The following is a 20441-nucleotide window of genomic DNA, read 5'->3' as shown; positions in this document are numbered from 1 at the left end:
TAATAAAGTCAAATCTCAAATGGACACCCCCTTCCCCTGAAGATCTGAGTATAAAACATTAATGTCATCAGTTTAAAGAAATATGCACTAATAACAGGGTGGGAAGACTGAGAAAGACCACGGAGATGTATCAGGGAAATTAAATTAAACAGAAACAAAGAAGTCTCAGAAATATCCGACAGTCAATCTGAAGAACAAGAAAATGTGGTTAGTGACATCAATGTTGCAATTCCAAGATTTCACACGAACACTAAGATGTTCAGTTAAATGTTGCATGTGTGGCAGAGAAAAACTAGTAGCCTGATACAGTATACTACAACAAAAATAGCAATAATATTGAAAACAATCTGTGGACTGTAAACCAATGAAAGGTACAATCCACACCAACTTTTTCGATGAAGAAACAGGTAGGATTCGTGCATAAACAGTAGTAAAAGAGTAACCAGAAATGAAGTAAGTAGAAATGTTGGCATATAATATCTATTTCTTGCCTAAGGGCTAACAAATTTAAAAGTGAATATGAGAGAAAAGCATACATTTTGTGGATACACTAGCAATAGTTACGTCAAATGTAACTCTCATAATAATTCTTCAAAAGAAATCTAATATTGATATGTGACAATGTTGACCATCTGGAATAAGTATGTTCTGATCAAGGTAGAGGCATATAAGACTCTTCAGTTGTTTGTAACGCAAAACCTTACCCGTTGTAGATAGTGTATTGTAATGAGAAACAAATATTGTTCGCGCAAACAATGCTGACACTTGGCGTGGTGGCTGATGGAAGTGTCTGCAAAGGCATTTCCCATTTACAGTCCCTCCCATCAGCCAGCACGCCAAGTGTAAACCTTGCTTGCACATTTAATACACCATTTTGCCCTTTCATACAGAACAACTGTGCACCTCAGTGTTAAACTAATTGGAAAAAAATCAAATGTGTAAACCCAAATCTAAGTGAAAACGCATTTATCTACATATGCATATGTGTCCATATCAAAAACAGGTAATACATTTAGCTATGTTAATGTATGTACACCAAAGAAGGAATTTATGGGATTACCTATGGTAAAAATAGATAAGATAAAGTAGCTTTACACAATGGCTGGCAAGTCAGAAGTTCACATGGACAAACATTTCACACAAAATTAAAGAATGATAGTTTGTGTTACCAATTAGCAATCTTAAATATGTCAAAATTAGTAGATAAATGTTAGCCATCAATCTCCTCAAGTATAAATTGTAAATAAAAAAATTGTAATCGGATCATATGGATACGCTGGCATCATAGTGGAAAAGACTTTGTATCAATAAGACCAGCATAAATCCTCTGGTGTGTGAAGGCCTTCAAAGAAAGGCACTTCTTTTTTACATTACTACTACTACAAAAAAAGAGGAATTATCAACAAGGAGGTCACTAGAGGTGGAGTACAAGCTGAGATTAGGGAAGGATGAGGAAGGAACTTGGACACTCCTTTCAAAGGAACCATCCCAGCATTTGCCTGAAGTGATTTAGGGAATTCACAGAACACCTGAATCAGGATGGCCAGACACAGGTTTGAACCATCATCCTCCCAAACGCACGTCGTCGTCTTGCTGCAGACGAAGCTGAAGAAGTGTGCCGGGAGTCTTGATGTGTGTTGACAAGAGCTGCACCGCCGCAGAGCAACATCTCACCTACGGAGAGGGTAGTCCTCCGGAACTTGGGAGCAGACCTGGATACAGTGGTACTTAAATCGGACAAAGGTAATGCTAGTGTTTTAATGCTACGGGAGGACTATATTAATAAGATTAATGTTTTATTAAGCGACTCAACATATCGCAAAATAGATAACGATCCTACTAACCGAGTGGCGAGGAAAACAGCAGAACTTCTGACTAACAGTTCCTTACCAAAGGAGGTAACTAAGAAACTGAAACCAAATAGTTCAGTTCCACCTAGGCTATATGGATTGCCGAAGATTCAGAAGGATAACATGCCATTATGTCCAATTGTAAGTAATATTGGAGCAGCCACTTACGACTTAGCAAAGTATTTGGCATCTTTGCTGAGACCAATGGTAGGAAAGTGGTCTGTGATGGAACCACAGGAAGACAATTGAATTAATATCGATGCGGTGAGTTTTCACCACGTAAGACACGCAGCACAGCAGAATAGAACGCGCTCAAGTAGCTCATGTGCAACACCAAGTAAATCCACCACGCATGTGCCCAAGGGGCCTTGAATACTAGAGCTCAGGGAGTTTTCGCCAGTATCACCTGAAGATGACTAGAAGACTCCACACCGAAATATTGTGGCAGGAAGTTGCAAACATCCGGCAGTTCGCCCGAAATTTTGTGGAACAATATGTAGGCCGGGAAAGTTTTAAATCTCACAACTGGAATTAGAGTTAAAAAAATTATCCATAGTGATTTTAGTTAGGGATATGTCATGCAGCAATACTGATTCCACAATTTCAAGAATCGTGGATCCTCTAGGAATCAACTAGTATTGGAATCAAACGATTCCAGTGTCGATTCTTTGTTATCAAATCTTTTTTATGTTAGTATTCTCATTTTATCTTCAAAGCATTGCAGTCATACAAAAGTCGATAAATAAAGGAAACTATAGTCTGTCTCTAAGTCACTACATCTGACAATAAATAATTTTTTTTGTTTTTTCACCATAAACAATTTAATATTTAAGAATCACATTTATCATTCAGAAACACATGCTAGCTGTTTAATATGTTCAGTAATGATTTTGTTATCAATAATCATTCTTCAGTAATATGTAATATTCAGAGGTTTGACACAGACTATAAAGCATGTTATATTACAAAACAATGACCCGAGGACAACGTATTTTATACCGGCTTATCACTACACTGTTCAATGGTGTGTGTGTGTGTGTGTGTGTGTGTGTGTGTGTGTGGAGACAGACAGAGAGAGAGAGAGAGAGAGAGAGAGAGAGGTGTAGAACTGGTAAAAATTAAAAGGGATTTATAAATATAAGCAGTTGTCAGCAACATGTGCCCTTCCTTCGTACAGCATGTTGAGAGACTAGTAGAAAAAAACATGCTTATCTTTTCTTTTCTTTTCTTTCCTTCTTAGTAATAAAGGCAGGTGTAAATATTTACTAACTTTTTATATTGGGCGTACTGTCCTATTCCTGTATTTTAATTGGTAAATTATACATTCTAGCAGTAAAAACCTTAAAAGTACTTTTGTTTACAACTGCCCAGATTTTGGGCATTTAAAACTGCCTTGGGCAAATTCCCAGGCAAATGCCCATTTATGAATGTCCCGCCCACTGGCCTCAAAGAGGGCAGATCTATTTGCTGGCATTAGAGTTTTCACCAATGTTGCTGGCATTAGAGTTTTCACCAATGAGTGGGATTCCTAACAATCTCTTCTTAGTAGTTTTCAGAGAAGGCATTTAGTAATGCTTCATAGGGTGTCTTATCACGCCCACCACTATCAAAATTGTAGTTTGGATGATTAAAGTCTCCATCAATAATTACAGTATGATTGGGTACTTGGGTTCACATAAACTGAGGTTTTCTCTATAGTTTTTAGTTACACCAGGACATGAGTATTGGATGTATCAACATGAGAAGATCTGTGTATTAGGGGATAGTCACGCCCAGGGAATTTCTATAGTGTTAACGGAAAGATACAACTTCAGGGCATCTGGATTCGTGATGCCTGGGGCCTCATTATGAGAACTAACAAACCTAACAAAATCTAATGAAGTAACTAGTTTGACTATGGATGATTTTGTTGTTTTGCTCAGAGGAGCTAATGATGTTTATAGAAATGAATCATACACGGTTATCACAGAACTGAGAAATTGTCTAAATAATTTAACTCATACAAATGTTCCCTTTGGAATGTCTCACAGCATCATGATTTACCGAGTTGGTCATGCATGAACCGCGAAATTAGTGTCGTTAACAAGAGTTTCACGGAAATATGTTCTCATTTCCAGAATGTTGATGTAACAGACACAAACATTTTAGAGTGAAGGTTCTATACAGCTAATGGCCTTCATTTAAACACATCACGAAAAAGAGGTTCTTGCTGATAAAATATTTACTACTAACTCGCCTCACAATTAAGAAACAAGTAGCACCCTAATGAAAATTACAAACGGTTTTTGGTGAGCAGCAAACACTTAAGCCCTCAATCAGTTGCAGATTACGAAGTGGTTTAAACCCAGAAGGCCAGAATGGAACAATCAAATCGTAAAACAACCTCAAATTACGAAATGGTTCAAGCCAAAAAGGATGGTGGTGAATGAAGCACAAATTTTGCAAGCTACAAAAATAACTTCACCACTTGATTGTCACCAAGAAGCAGAAGCCATACTCAACAAATACACCAAGAATTTTTTAGCCGTAATGTCACCTGCAGAAGAAGAAAAGGAAAAAGTACCACCAGCAAAAGAAGAAACCACAACAGCCAAGCAGACTGGACATGGAACAGCAAGCAGGCGGAAAGTAGTTTGCCCATTACATCTAAAATATTCTTCAACTACAGATGCAAAGAACAAGAAGCACCCAAGATAAGTGGCTCCTCTACAAACAAGTCTAATCTGTCCATCTTTCATCAAAACATTGGGGGACTTAGCAGCAACATAGATCAGAAGTCTGTTAATACAGGCCTAAAAGACAGAAATTCTATAAACAATGTTCAAATATTATACTTTACAGAACATCATATCACAAATGGTATTAACTTATTACATTTAGATTCTAACTACAACATTGCAAGCTACTACTCTAGAGACATCAAGGGAAGAGGTGGTGTAGCTATTTCTGTTAAAAATAAAGTCATATTTAGATCTATAGATGTACGTAAATACTGTTTAGAACAACTATTTGAAGCCTGTGCAATAGAAGTTACAGTAAATAGCTCCCCAGTAATAATAGTGGCAATTTACAGGGTACCTGGAACTAAGCCCTAAGGGCTTCTATGATGCAAATAGAATTATTGTTATCTACTCTATTTTCTAAAAATAAGGAAATAATCATTCTTTGGGGTTTTAATGTAGACTTTGTAACAGAAAACAACATGAAAGTATAGCCCCAGCATCTGATGAATTCATATAATCTCACTCCAGTAGTTGACTTTCCCTCCAAATCACACCTGAGAGTCAGTCTTTGATAGGCAACATTTTTACAGATTTAAGTAGGCACCATTGCTTCACTGTCATCCCTGTCTTGAATGGTCTGTCTGACCATGATGGACAGCTCCTCACTCTACATGACAGCACACCCCCCTCAAGAAAGTAATCTCCACCTGGAAATCTATTAGGATAATGACTAGTGATTCACTTAATGTCTTTAAACACAAACTGCAACAGATGGACTGGAGCCCAGTATACAGGGTGGATGATATTAATGCCAAATTTAATACACTACTGGCCATTAAAATTGCTACACCAAGAAGAAATGCAGATGATAAACAGGTATTCATTGGACAAATATATTATACTAGAACTGACATGCGATTACATTTTCATGCAATTTGGGTGTATAGATCCTGAGAAATCAGTACCCTGAACAACCACCTCTGGCCGTAATAATGGCCTTGATACGCCTGGGCATTGAGTCAAACAGAGCTTAGATGGCGTGTACAGGTACAGCTGCCCATGCAGCTTCAACACGATACCACAGTTCATCAAGAGTAGTGACTGGCGTATTGTGACGAGCCAGTTGCTCTGCCACCATTGACCAGACATTTTCAGTTGGTGAGAGATCTGGAGAATGTGCTGGCCAGGGCAGCATTCGAACATTTTCTGTATCCAGAAAGGCCCGAACAGGACCTGCAATATGCGGTCCTGCATTATCCTGCTGAAATGTAGGGTTTCGCAGGGATTCAATGAAGGGTAGTCACGGGTCGTAACACATCTGAAATGTAGTGTCCACTGTTCGAAGTGCCGTCAATGCGAACAAAAGGTGACCGAGACGTGTAACCAATGGCACCCCATACCATCACGCAAGGTGATACGCCAGTATAGCAATGACGGATACACGCTTCCAATTGGCGTTCACCGCGATGTCGCCAAACACGGAAGCGACCATCATGTCATTCGTGCACCCAGGTTCATCGTTGAGTACACCATCGCAGGTGCTTCTGTCTGTGATGCAGCTTCAAGGGTAATCGCAGCCATGGTCTCTGAGGTGATAGTCCATGCTGCTGCAAACGTCGTTGCTGCAAACGTCATTGAACTGTTCGTGCAGATGGTGGTTGTCTTGTAAATGTCCCCATCTGTTGACTCAAGGATCGAGACGTGGCTACACGATCCGTTACAACCATGCAGATAAGATGCCTGTCATCTCGACTGCTAGTGATATGAGGCCGCTGGGATCCAGCATGACGTTCCGTATTACCCTCCTGAACCCACCGATTCCATATTCTGCTAACAGTCATTGGATCTCAACAAACACTAGCAGCAATGTCGCGATACGATAAACCGCAATCGCGATAGGCTACAATCCGACCTTCATCAAAGTCGGAAACGTGATGGTACGCATTTCTCCTCCTTAACCAGGCATCACAACAACGCTTCACCAGACAACGCCGGTCAACTGCTGTTCGTGTATGCAAAATCGGTTGGAAACTTTCCTGATGTCAGCACATTGTGGGTGCAGCCACTGGCGCCAACCTTGTGTGAATGCTCTGAAAAGCTAATCATTTGCATATCACAGCATCTTCTTCCTGTCAGTTAAATTTCGTGTCTGTAGCACGTCATCTTCGTGGTGTAGCAATTTTAATGGCCAGTAGTGTATATTCATAAATGAATTCTCAGGCCTGATTTGAAGAGGTATTCCCAAAAAAGTCTGTCAGAAGCAAAACTGGTACATCACAGAACAAACCCTGGATCACAAAGGGAATTAAACAAGCATGTAAAACCAAGAGGGAACTTTACATCGCAACTAGAATGCTAAGGACACTATGAAAACTAGCCATTACAAAATGTACTGTAAGATACTAAAAAAGGTAATCCAAAAATCAAAAGCATCGTATTTTGATCAAGAAATTGATAACTCTCATAACAAAATTAAGACTATCTGGAACATTGTTAGAAGGGAGACAGGGAAAACCATAAGAACTTCTGAAGAACTCAAAATTAAACATGAAGGTAATCTAGTACACGATCCTGATAACATAGCCAATATTTTCAACAACCACTTATTGCCAGTTTCAGAACAAATAGGATGCAAAAGACAATACACACACGTAAAATTCACATTAGACCTGTCACAGCATCTGAAATTAAAAGAATAATCATCTCCCTCAAGAATTCTTATTCCACTGGGGTAGATAATATCTTTAATAATTTACTAAAACAGTGCTGTGCTTAGATTAGTGATGTACTGGGTCGACAGAAGCGTCCGATCCCACGCATTGGCTTTGACCCGTGACGTAAGGGTGTTGTCGTGTGTGACGTCACGGAGTTTGGTTTGAGTGTGGCATGTTTGTAGATGTCGTCGTGTTGTGGTTTGTTGTGCTCTCTGGTGGTACGTTCAGTGTTTACGTTCGTGTGGTGTAATGGGCTCGGTTTGCTTTTACTCATTATCCAGAATTGTTAGTGTGTCAGCTGTGTTTGTAGTTGAATTCGTTTCAGTGAGTTAACGATTTTGTGTGAAGGTTAATTTAGTGTTCGCTGTACGTCGTGTAGTAATTTTAGTAAAATTAATCGGTTGTTTTTGTTCACGAATGGATATGACGGATAAAATTAAGTGCTCAGGTCAAGGGATGTGTTCGATCCCGATGTGTGGCAGTGTACGTTGGTATCAGGAGATGTTTTTGAGCTATATAGGCCAAGGGAAGTGTTTGATCCTAATTTATGGGATCGGGAGCTGCTGTTGAGCTATACAGGTCAAGGGAAGTGTCCGTTTCCAGATGATACTGTTTAGTGCTATTTGGGGAGTTTTGTGATGTCGGTTTTTTCATCTTTTTGTGTTGTTTTGTATGGGGGTGGGTGTCTAAATTAGTTTATATTTAGTTTTCCCCCCACCCAAAACACCCCATTTCCCGCACTTGTCCCGTTAGTGTGGAAAGTGTGTGTGTTTGTTTTTCTCTGTATTTTCGTCCTCACAATGTGTACATAGCGACTTTATATGCGCCATATTGGAATCGTGGTTTATGGTCGTTTCCGCCATATTTGTGACGTCATGGGTCAAAGCAGACGGGCGGGATCGGACGCTTCCGTATTTCCAATGTACTTAGGCAAATTTTTAATGCATCCTTACAACATGGAACTGTGCCTGACAGACTCAAATATGCAGTTTTAAAACCCCTTTTCAAGAAAGGTGACAAAACCAAAGTCACAAATTACAGGCCAATTTCTCTTCTAACAGCCTTTTCTAAAATACTGGAAAAGCTTATATACACGAGAAGTTTGGAACATCTAAATAAATATAACATTCTCAGCAAAAGTCAATTTGGATTCCGAAAGGGATGGTCAACTGAACAAGCAATTTATGCTTTCACAAATAATGTTCTGTAACCAATTAATGACAAAATGGTAACAACTGCATTATTTTGTGACTTGTCAAAAGTGTTTGACACTGTGAGCCACCAAATCCTATTACAGAAAGCAGACCTATTAAGAATAAGTGGCTTAGCAAATAAGTGGTTAGAATCATACCTCAAAGATAGGAAGCAGAAAGCAGTAGTATATAGTACCAAGGGATCCATAGTGGCCTGGTTTCATCTGAATGGAGAACCATTAAATGTGGAGTGCCCCAAGGATCCATTGTCTCCTACTATTCCTCATATTTATAAATGACCTATCTCAACGTAGCCTACAATGTTACAGTGCTTTTCTACCATTTTTTGCAGTTGACACCTACATTGTGATTGATTGTCATACATGTTAAGATCTTCAAGGATCTGTCAAGAATATTCTTACTGATTTCGTGAAATGGTTTAGCTTCAATGGACTCTTGTTGAACTTTGATAAGACTAATTATTTTCAGTTCACTGCAACTGCTAAAATGGAGGATGAATTAACTGTGAAATATGCAACAGAGTCAACAGAAAGAGTTGAGACGACAAAGTTTTTAGGCATTTTAATTGACTCCAGATTAAACTGGTCTCATCATATAACAAATCTTCAGAAGAGATTCAGCTCGATTTTTGCCCTACGCGTTCTCTCCGAGAGCGGAAACATACATGCAATGAAAATAGCATACTGTGGATATTTCCATTCTCATATAACATATGGTATTATATTCTGGAGAAACAAAACACTAGCAAAGAAAATACTCTTGGCCCAAAAACGTGTTATAAGAATAATGAGCAGCGTAGACTCCAGAAGTAGTTGTAGAAGCCTTTTCCGGAAACTAAAAATTCTTACTATCACGTCCCAGTACATATTTTCTCTTATGGGTTCCATCGGCAAACATACTGAGTTCCATAAAAGAAATAGTGAATACCATGCATATGATACCAGGAGAAAGCACAATTTCCACAATGAATGTAAAAACCTGACTATGGTGCAAATGGGTGTACAGTATTCTGATGCAAAAGTTTTCAATGCTCTCCATCCAGATATTAAAAACAAATTTGATAACCATTCCTCTTTTAGGGAGCATCTGAAGCAATTTCTACTGGAAAGGTTATTTTACAGTTTAGAAGAGTTTTTTAGCCTAGGTCTGTGGACCAGATATTTTGAGTATGATATACCATAGTTTAAGTTTGAGCAATGATGTAGGTACCATACCCATGTAACATTCACAGTCATTTTCACTGGCTTTTAATTTGTTTTCACTTTCTATGTGTAATGTTTGATGTAATCTGCCACTCTTACCACATATGTGTATAGCAAACATGTAGTATTACTTTTGTCTGATTGACTGCTTTACTACTACCTTTGTATTGATTGTTTACTGGCACACACTATATCCTTGAGAGTTTATCACAGTTGGATCGATGGAGTAAGAAATAAATAAAATAAAGTGTATGTGCTCTGTGGTTTGCAAGAAGTAGCCTCGTTTCTAGGGGGGAAACAGTCCCCACGTTTCAGAAGCACCGAAGGACAAAAATAATCTACACATGCCGTTCACCTACATCATCCAATAATTTTCACACATTCCAGGGCTGTATTGCATTGTATTAACTTCGGCACTGGCATGGATAGCAGTAGGAATTTTATAACTGTGGGCAAACAACTTGCCTACGTAATTTGAAAATGTTCTATGCAGGGAGTGTTTTTTCAATAATTTTCTGATACAGTGAATTAATTTGTGGTACTCAGGATGGCAAACTGGTTCAACAACTAATGGCTTCTGTGCCGTAAAATAAACTGTTACTGCCCTATTCATGCAAACATAATGGCGTGTCACGAATACAATTTTTTAGTTCAATACCCTCATCCAGTTATAGCTAATGACAACAGGAATTATTGAGAGCATAAGATTGAACGGGGGATGAGCAGCTACAATTTATTAGTTACCCATTCGTTGTTTTTCTGTCATCGATCAGCTAACGGGTCATCTTCGACGCAACTTGCAGTTGTGCTACTACATTACTCCTACCGTTTGTCTCGTAATTACTTACCACTTTTTTGGCATCCAACCGAGTTCCTTGCCTGGACATGATCACTTCACTTGTTCAGGTTGTTCACACTTCACTGTCAAGGGCCAATGTTCTCCAATCGAAAAAACATCCCACATGTCAAAACAAAGCACAGCAACTGTAAACATGGCTAATTTATTATCTTTGACTCGTGATTCGCACCGCGAATTGCAATGTGGATGTACGACAGTGTGGATCACACGATTTTTTCGCTATTTACGTAGGCGCTTACGAGAGTCTGTAAAGTGCTGCTCTCATCGTAATCAGACTACAAGAGAACAATATTATCCCTCGCAATATTATGGGAAGTGCCGGTGAATTAAGTGGTTTAATCAGTAGATTACCTGAACATAAAAATGAAATAAAAGAAGATTACGGTCCAAATTTGAAGATACTGCCGAACAATGATCAAGTGAAGGAATTGCAGACAATACTACGAGACAGGTTAAAAACGAGTGGTTTTTGGAAGTTATTTTTACGGCTACTTTAAGTTGTAGAATAATTTATAATTTTACACGTACCTTTTTTCCAGAAATACCTCCAGAAGTGATTTCAAATTTTATGCAGATCGCTTAGTAAGTTCATCTAGCGCGCAAGGCTAATGAAGACACAATTTTCGTAGTACCATGGATAGGCCGCGTGTTCAACAGTATGCGTTTTTCAGATCCGGCTCGTAATTGAAGAAAGCCTGAATCAGTTACCATTCACGAAATGTGTTGTCACGACACCGACAGGGGCCAAGTACGAAGGACTAAAGTATCAGAAAGGAAACTGTGGAGTTAGTATAGTAAGAAGCGGAGAAGCTATGGAACAGGTACGGTAAGAGTAGAATTAGAAACTGATGGTTGATATTTAAAGCCTGATGCAAGTGCATGTACTTACACAAGAGTTGTTTGCAGACAAATCGATTTACTTTCTCAGCTTCCAGTTGACTGGAAAATATTTGAAGTCACGTAAATGTTTGGTCGTTCCTTCAGGGGCTTCGCGATTGTTGCCGTTCAATTCGAATTGGGAAGATACTGGTAGAATCGGATGCAGAAACTCACGAAGCTCGTGTGGTGTATGCGCGCTTTCCAGAGGACATCGCAGATAGAAAAGTTCTTGTGATGTACCCTATCATGAGTGAGTAAATCATTAGAAATTTAGCATTGCCTTTATGCTGTTGCTTAGTTGAAAACAGCCTTTGCTCTTAAGTATGTACAGCAGCTTCCCGAAGTTTATTCATGTCAAACCACTTATGGTGTAGGAGTCTGTTAAGGACTTCAGAGACAAATTAATCACCTTGCGAATATAGGCTTTCTTTACATTTAATACAGTTGTTGCAGATCAAATTACCAAGTCTTTCTTGTCTATTTCAGTGAGTAATGCTCAGCGTTATCTTCTTCTACAGGTACAGGGAACACGGTGATTAAAGCAGTTGCTGTCCTCAGGGAACACCATGTACCAGAGGAAAATATAATTCTCTCAAATCTATTCTGCACGCCATTTGCAGCGAAACTAGTGACTGCAGCATACCCACAGGTACTTAGTTTGCATACAAGGCTCATCTTGTGCTTGGTCTCTAGTAAGGCAGTGTCTGCCCCACAAAAAATCTTAGTTGTAGGCAGATTGATGTAGCATAGCTCAAGATATGAGTTAGGTTGGAAGATTACAGTTTGTTAGTGAGAAGGCAAAGTCAGTGAATGAGGAGACAGAATAAAAGTAGGCCTAGTTGCAATAAAGAGATCTGTAGTGTTTCTAGAGTTCTGTGTTCAATTTATATTTAACGCATTTTTTATTATAACTGTAAGATAAATTCAAAAAATTACATGATACTCCTAAATTTCCAACAAATAGTTTACTGAACATTATCTACATATAAGTGAAAGTGGGGTGAAGATATTAAATCTTACCAATCCTTTTGAAATGTGAAATTACTTAAGAGTACTTTCTACAAAAATAATCTCATAAATTACCATGCTGTATCTCATTCCAGATACCAAAGTTTTTATTACACAAATTTCATTATATGTTGTTCTTTTTTCTTATCTGCTTTTATAGCCAGTAGCATCATTTTGTATCCTCTGCATTTAGACATTAGTAGTGAACTGCCCCAACTTTGCACAGGTAGTGGAGCTCTAAGTATCTTCTGCCAGGTTACTTGCCTGTCATAGTGGTAATAAATAATACGCACAAACCTGCCTTGTAAATGAGCCCATTAGTGACACCCATGTCAAAATCTCTACAGAAGTTCTTGAGATTAGCCTCCACATACTGACAGAAAGACCCAGCAGCTGACTTAAATTTATAATATGTGTATAGATATGTACAGATTCTGTTCAAACTTGGTTGCTCTCTGGAGTTGTGGCAACTGTTTACTGCTTCTCCTACCAAATACCACCTCTGTAGCTGATCAACTTGCAACTCCCATCATTGCCAAAAGATGTCACTTCAGATGCCAATTAAATGTGGAATGGACAACAATACATATATTACACTCATCAGTTGTATAATTATATACACAAACCTTCTTCGCGAATCAGTCTATCTATTAGTGAAAACTATATCTAAATCCCTACAGTAGTTCCTGAGATTAATCTCCACATGTAGACACAAAAAACATTGTGGGAGACTTTAATTTAGTAATATGTGTAGATACACTAGTGCTAAACTCTATGGCTTAATAACATAAATTCCACAACAGCATTTGTGTTAATAGCTTTTTAACAAGCACGTCAAAGTGGTATGGAAAAAGTCAAACACCCAACAAAAGTTTAAGCACGTGCATGTATAATGTGCAGTAATACTGTGGCCACCAGCATACTATGCATAAATCTGCATCTAGACTCTGCAAACCACTGTTAGGTGCACGGCAGAGGGTACATCCCACTGTACCAGTTATTGAGGTTGCTTCCTGTTCCATTCTCATATGGAGCATGGGAAGAATATGGAGCATGGGAAGAATAATTGCTTGAATACCTCTACCTCTGTGCTTATCTTTCTGTTAATGAATCCTCTCAAATGCCATCACGTAAATTGTCTACGTGAAGGCATTTTTGAAGACCATTCAAATTGGCACAAAAATTGCTGCTATTTACCTGCTGTGATGTGGTCTTCAGTCTGAAGGCTGGTTTCATGCAGATTTTCTCACTAGTCTATCCTGTGCAAGTCTCTTCATCTGTGCCTAACTGTATCTGTAGCAGAATAACAAAGTGATTGTAAGGCACAGAAAAAGGCAATAATGTTGGTTTCCCATAGCCTGCATCCCCAGTATGACTGCAGCAGTTACAGCTGTACATTCCAGTATCGAATTCCTTTATATGTTTTCAGTCACCTGCAGCACTAAGTTAGCTGTTAGCTGTATACATTATTTTGTGTGCTATTAAAAAAATTAGCATGAAGAAAAAAAAAAGCACATGAAAAAAACGAATTGCATCAGTTGTGTTATGGTGGTGACTGTCATCCATAGAGTGATGTAACAACAATGGTTGGTTGGTTGGTTGGTTGGTTTGGGGAAGGAGACCAGACAGCGAGGTCATCGGTCTCGCTGGATTAGGGAAGGACGGGGAAGGAAGTCGGCCGTGCGCTTTCAAAGGAACCATCCCGGCATTTGCCTGGAGCGATTTAGGGAAATCACGGAAAACCTAAATCAGGATGGCCGGATGTGGGATAACGACAATGAACAAAACAGAAGCATCAGCATATTTGCTCTCAGGTTCATTATTGCTGTGATAGCTCTTTTATAAATAGGTAGCTGTCAATCACGGATCAGGAGGAATATTCAATACTGGTCATCAACTTTGACCTGTGCTATAATCTTTATGACAGCTGTGATGTCATTTTTTGGTACATATTTTTGCAATTTGCTTGTTATTTGACGAAGTCAGTGAATGTAAAAGTGAAATACTTGGTTGTGGCAACAAACTAATCTGTAGCTTATCCCATTTGAAGAAAACACCACTGATACTGCGTTATAACCCCTGTGTTCTTTGCGATGTTTGAAAAAGTTGCTGCAGATATCACATTGTAGTTGCCATGCCATTTACGAAGTTTGCCATGTTTCCTACGTCACTGGCCAAAACCAACAGCTAGTATTGAATATTCCTCTTTATCCTCTTCTAACTATAATCTAACACAGATCCCTCGAACAAAAATCCATGCCCAGTAGTTGGAAGAAAGCACAGGTAACATCTGTCCACAAGAAGGGTAGTAGAATATCTTCAACATCAATTTGTTATAGAATCCTAGAACATATTGTAGAATCCTAGAACATATTCTGAGCTCAGACATAATGAGATATCTTTCAGAGAATGATGCCTTCAGTGCCAGTTGGCACAGACTCTGGAAACATCAACTGTGTGAAACTCATTTCACACGACATTTGGAAAGCTTTGTATCAAGGCAGTCAGGTATATGCACTATATCTTGATTTCTGGAAAATATTTTACTCAGTATCTACCTTCACTATTTTTAAGGTATAGTCTATATCAATTCAGGCAGGCTAGGAAAAAATCTTACCTTCATAGTATCAGATGTTATTGAATTTAGCATATGTTAAAATGAAGGACTAAGTAAGGAACACGTATTCTTTTGTTTTCTCCAAAAAAAGTCTACTCTGAGATACAGCCCTCCAATAGTGTGCATACCATTTTGAAGATCCGAATTTTGGGAAAGTTTTTAAAATGATGTATCTCTGGAGCAGTTCTAGATATTTTGTTGGTTTTTCTTTTATTTGAAAGGTAATTGCTTTATAATTACAAAGAAATTCTCCATTTGGACTTACTGTCAAAGTTCTTGTACTATAGAATTCTGAACTTTTTTATAATTTATGGAAAACAATTTTTTTTTCGTAAATGCCAATCCATAAAATTTTGATTTTTCTGTTGATTAGTACCATATAGTTCTACATTCCCGGAAAAGTAGAGCTTCCACTTTTAGGTTGAACAGGTTTTATAAACAATTGAAAATTTTGCCATACATAAAACCTGTTTTGTTATCACATAAAAGGCTCATAAAAATCAAAACCTAGCCTTATTTAACATAATTTTAGTTTTGAAAGATGAATAAGAGACTCATTTTTCAAGCATTTTAAATGGTTCATAAATGTATGTGAAATCCCCAACGACTTAAAGGTTTCAATTTATACAACATCTGTGCACTCTGTTTTGTACTGAAATTAGCCAGTCAATGAACTAAAAATGTGTTCCACTGCTTCAGTGTCTTCCTTTGATATAGAGTGATGCCTTCCTGTTGAACCAATACGAACTGGAGCACTTACAATCTTCAAATCATTGTGAACAGGGAGCGAGCATTGATGGGGTTGTTGCTGTCCTTCGGCTGGAAACCTATATCCAGCAGCTGATCCATGTGATAGCATAAAATCCACTACAATTTCATTTAACTCATAAGTCGTGTCTATAATCTCTGCAATCCACTAGTCACAGTCATACACACACACCACAAACCTCCCCCTTCTCAGGTTGTGAATCTGAATATTATCCTGCTGTTTCTGAGGTGTTGGCCGAGCGAACGAAATGTCTTATTTCTTGCTCTTTAAAGTGCGTGCTATATGAGTTTGCCCATCATTTTGAGCCCAAAAAGGTGTCTGCTGAATTCCGTTCACAGGAATAGTTTGGACCATTCTTCTTTTTTTCTGCTCAGTTGAAGAATTTTGCGAATTGCTAGCAAAGTGTGTGCTGAGTCATCTCATATGTCATCACTTATAACTACAATATTTGTGTCTTATTTTAAAAATGTCACTCCTGTAAAAATTGAAACCTGGTCATTACTTCAATGATACCCTTGTACTTCTTGTGGGAGAATTACAGACCAGTTCTCAGCAAAATCACAATAAAGCACTAAACATAGTTCTTCAGCCTGTACACACCCTTCCACATTTGCACTGTGTTGTTGCAACTTCTTCAGATGCTGGTGTGTTACTGCTTTCACTTACCATTTACCAAGTTCATCAATGAAACTGTGAAAGGCAACAGTGTTCTTAATTAGTTTATTTTCCTCCCACATTGCATATGTAATCTCTGCAGAGTTATCTACTATGTCTTCCAGACCAAGTGTCTAAAAAGACAGTCCTCCCTTTCCAGAGCAGTCATCAAATTCTTGAAATAAAGAAGTCTCTCGCATTATGTCACAGACTACTAATGACTTCACACGCCCAACGAAGGTGTCATATGTCACGTGCTCCAGTAAGTTACCACACATAGTTCAAAATTCACGCAGTACACGCATGAACAGGCATCTCTAGCTGGGTGTGGAACTACACACTTAGGTTGTAGCCCATAAAATTTTGATCTTCCAATATGTGAAGTTGTATAGTTGCTCTTATAAATTACAAAAGTTTCTTTAATACTGCGAGCCATGTACCTCTTCACTTTCACAGCTTTTTGAGCTTCAAATGTTACAGTTATAGTGTCTTTTCTGTTGGCACTCTGGCAAGAACAGTCCCATTTATCATCCAGATAAAAATGACTGCACTACTTGAACCTGAGCTGCTTCTACAGGATGACCATAATAATGATCTGGTCTTCCAAAGACTCCTTTTACAGACCTCACATTTCTTGATTTGTCACACTGAAGTGTCTGCACTCTCATGTATGCTTTTTAACATGACATTAAGAGAATGTTATTACAGCTCAAACTGACACAAAAGGGACAATATGCAATACATGGCACAGATTCTGGCAAATGCAGATGATGTCAATATTATTACAAGACCAGAATTGTTGCCAAAGAAACATACAGACACTGATGGCAGCAGCAATAGAAATAGGTCTGGAAGTGATCATGAATAAAACCAACTAAATGTGAATAACACAAGCAGAAGTAAATACAATGCTAGAAATTGGCCAGGCACAAACAAAATCTGTTAGTGATTTAGTCTATCTGCGAACACTGGTAACATCATAGAATGATGTGTATGAAAATGAAGCAGCACACCCATGTAGGTAACAAGTGCTATTATGGGCTGGCCTCACAACTTAAGCCCAGAAACCTGTCCAGGAGAACAAAGTGTCAACTATATAAAACTTTAGCACATCCAAGTATTAACATATGGCTCAGAAACCTGGACACTGACACAACAGTGTGAAGAGCTAATAGGATATTTTGAATGTAGGTGTTATGCAAAATCTATGTGGTGTCTAATGAAGGTGAAGTGTCACACAGATGATATAATTTTGACCTTTACTGATCACATAAAGATCTTGAAATCATGAAGTTCATGAAAATAAACTACCTGAAATGGGTTGGCCAAGATTTTTGCATAGAACATAAGAATCAAACTAAAATAGAGTTTGTACAAAAGCCAGTATGATGAAGAAGCAGGGGAAGACCAAGGCTTCGATGAAATGCAAGAAGGTCTAAAAATTATTGGTGTCAAAGGATGGTGATGCAGAACATTGGACACAAACAGATGAAATGATGATGTCTTAGAACAGGCCAAGGTCCATCAAGGCTACAGAGACAGGAACAAAGAAGTGCTTAGCAGAGGGATCATCGAACCACATTCAGACTATTTCTCTACTGTTCCACTCCCAAACTGTGCAAGGGAAAAATACACACATTTTTCCTTGCAAGCTTTAATTTCTCTTACTTTATAATAACGATCATTTCTCCCTATGTAGTTGGGCATCAACAAAATATTTTCACATTCAGGAGGAGGAAGCTAGTGTGTGGAATTTCATGAAAAGATCTCACTGCAGTAATAAACACCTTTGTTTTAATGATTACCAACCCAATTTCTGTATCATATCCACGACACTCTCTATCCTATTTCGCAATAATACAAAATGAGCTGCCCTTCTTTGAACTATTTTGATGTTCTTTATGAATTCCAACTGGTAAGGATTCCATACCTTCAGCAATACTCCAGAAGCAGATGGACAAGTACAGTGTAGCCACACTCTTTAGTAGATCTGTTGTATCTTCTAAGATTTCCGCCAATAAAACATAGTATTTGGTTTACTGTCCCCACAATATTTTCTATGTGAGTTTTCCAATTTAAGTTGATTATAATTGTAATCTCTTGATATTTAACTGAATTGACAACCTTTAGATCTGTGTGATTTATCATGAAGATGAAGATGGCTAAGGACTTGGAAGAGTAGTTGAACAGGATAGATAGTATCTTGAAAGGAGATTATAAGACACACACCAATAAAAGTAAAACAAGAGTAACAGAATGTAGTCTAAGTAAATCTGGTGATGCTGAGTGTATTATATTAGGAAATGAGACACTACAAGTAAATGAGTTTTGTATTTGAGCAAGAAAATAACTGATGATGACCGAAATAGGGAAGCCATAAAATGAGGAGTGGCAACAGCAAGAAAAGCATTCCTGAAAAGGAGGAGTTTTTTGACATCTAACATAAATGTTAAGGATCTTTTCGAGAGGGTGTTTGTTTTGAGTAAAGTTGTGTATAGAAGTGACACATGTACGATTAACAGGCATGCTTTGCTCAGTTTTCAGCACTGTCTCCTCAGAAATTGACGGTCTCCCACTCCTTTGTTCGTCGTGAATTTTGGTCTGATCAGCTGCAAACTCTCTACACCACTTATGAATATTTTTGACATCCATGCACGCACTCAACATACACTTCAGTCAATTGGCAATGGATTTCAATCGGCACAGTACCCTTTGCGTTCAAAAACCAAATAACTGCACACAATTTGCACTTGGTGGTAACATCCAACGGGAGCTCCATTCTCAACAGCTGCCAAGCCAAGACTGAGTGCCTCAGCCTGTCGTGTGCATGTTTACATACAGCGCGTGAAGCACTCTTCATAACAGTGTGACAAACTGCCACACAAACAGAATTCTGTACTTAAAAAAAAAATCTCACTATTGGGATTACCCTCCTATATAAGTAGTACATAAAGAATCCCCACAACAAGAACCCAAAACATCAATTATAGACAAGGGGAGGCAAAAAAAGAGGGGGGAGGGGGGTGCCACTGCCATTTGTAACATAGTAAAGACTTCTCTCACTAGGTGGGGTTAGTAGAGGCCATCATGAAACAACTCTGCAGACAGTGTCAGTGTGTAGGCGAATGTGTGAGTGTAGTATTGTGTTTCTCTGACTGTTGGCATGTTCCGCTTGCAAAGAATAAAGAGTGTGTGTGAAATTTTGTTTCCTGCTTACGAAATTGGCAATGGAGACGCACCAAATGCTGTGAGGCTATCATGGAGGATGCTATGAGCCACACACGTTTTCGGCTGGTTTGGGCACTTCCAATGTGGTGAGATGACCAACCATGTTCCAGATGCCCTGCAACACCCCAAAACGAGGAAAACGTTGAAAAATCCGCCAAAAACTAAAGATCATTATTAAACGATCAACCAAATTTCAACAGAGACATGTATCCGCTGGGGCTCATGCCAGTGTATTCTGAGTCAGGATTTGCACATGAAGTGTGTTGCCACTAAATTTGTTTGACCAGGAACAAAAAATGATGCGCTTGAATGAGTGCCAGGACTTGAAAACAGAGATGGAAAGTGATCCCAGACTTTCTGAACAAAATCGTGACAGGCGATGAGAGCAGGTGTTATGGATATGACCCAGAAACCAAGTAAGTGTCAAGCTAGTGCAGGGCACTCAACTCTCCCAGACCAATAAAAAGCAATTCAAGTGGGGTCGAATGTGAAGACGATGATCATTGTCTTTTTTATGTTCATGGAAATGTGCATTGGGAATTTATACCGCCTGGTCTGACATTCCCCAACCCTCTGTATTTGTCAGACTGAGCCCCATGTGATTTTTTTCTCATTCCTGCAAATGTAAAAAAATGCTTTAAGGGAAGTGTTATGATGATGTGGAAGCTGTAAAAACATCTTCACAAAGGACACTGGACGAAATGAAAGTTGAAGAGCTCCAGGC

At 38.6% G+C, this 20441-nt stretch overlaps 2 protein-coding genes across 4 annotated transcripts in view; one reads left to right on the top strand and one right to left on the bottom strand.

Moving 5' to 3' along the window:
* Positions 1-10708, bottom strand: part of LOC124544607 (trafficking protein particle complex subunit 3) — a 35041-nt gene extending 24333 nt beyond the window's left edge. The window contains exon 1 of one of the 2 annotated variants that reach the window (XM_047123200.1): positions 10552-10708. In XM_047123200.1, coding sequence (XP_046979156.1) covers positions 10552-10590 — 39 coding nt within the window. In that variant the 5' untranslated portion in view covers positions 10591-10708. The other variant, XM_047123201.1, reaches the window with a different exon arrangement.
* A 9-nt stretch (positions 10709-10717) lies between these two features.
* LOC124544606 (uracil phosphoribosyltransferase homolog) overlaps positions 10718-20441 on the top strand; it is a 39338-nt gene continuing 29614 nt past the window's right edge. For both annotated transcript variants that reach the window (XM_047123199.1, XM_047123198.1), the window contains exons 1-5: positions 10718-11013; positions 11102-11144; positions 11234-11383; positions 11547-11691; positions 11960-12090. In XM_047123199.1, the coding sequence (XP_046979155.1) occupies positions 10871-11013; positions 11102-11144; positions 11234-11383; positions 11547-11691; positions 11960-12090 (612 nt within the window). In that variant the 5' untranslated portion in view covers positions 10718-10870. The remainder of the gene's footprint in view (positions 11014-11101; positions 11145-11233; positions 11384-11546; positions 11692-11959; positions 12091-20441) is intronic.

This window comes from Schistocerca americana, chromosome 8 (assembly GCF_021461395.2).
Source record: "Schistocerca americana isolate TAMUIC-IGC-003095 chromosome 8, iqSchAmer2.1, whole genome shotgun sequence".
NCBI classification, from domain to species: Eukaryota; Metazoa; Arthropoda; class Insecta; order Orthoptera; family Acrididae; genus Schistocerca; species Schistocerca americana.
This window is presented reverse-complemented; position numbering and strand designations above follow the sequence as displayed.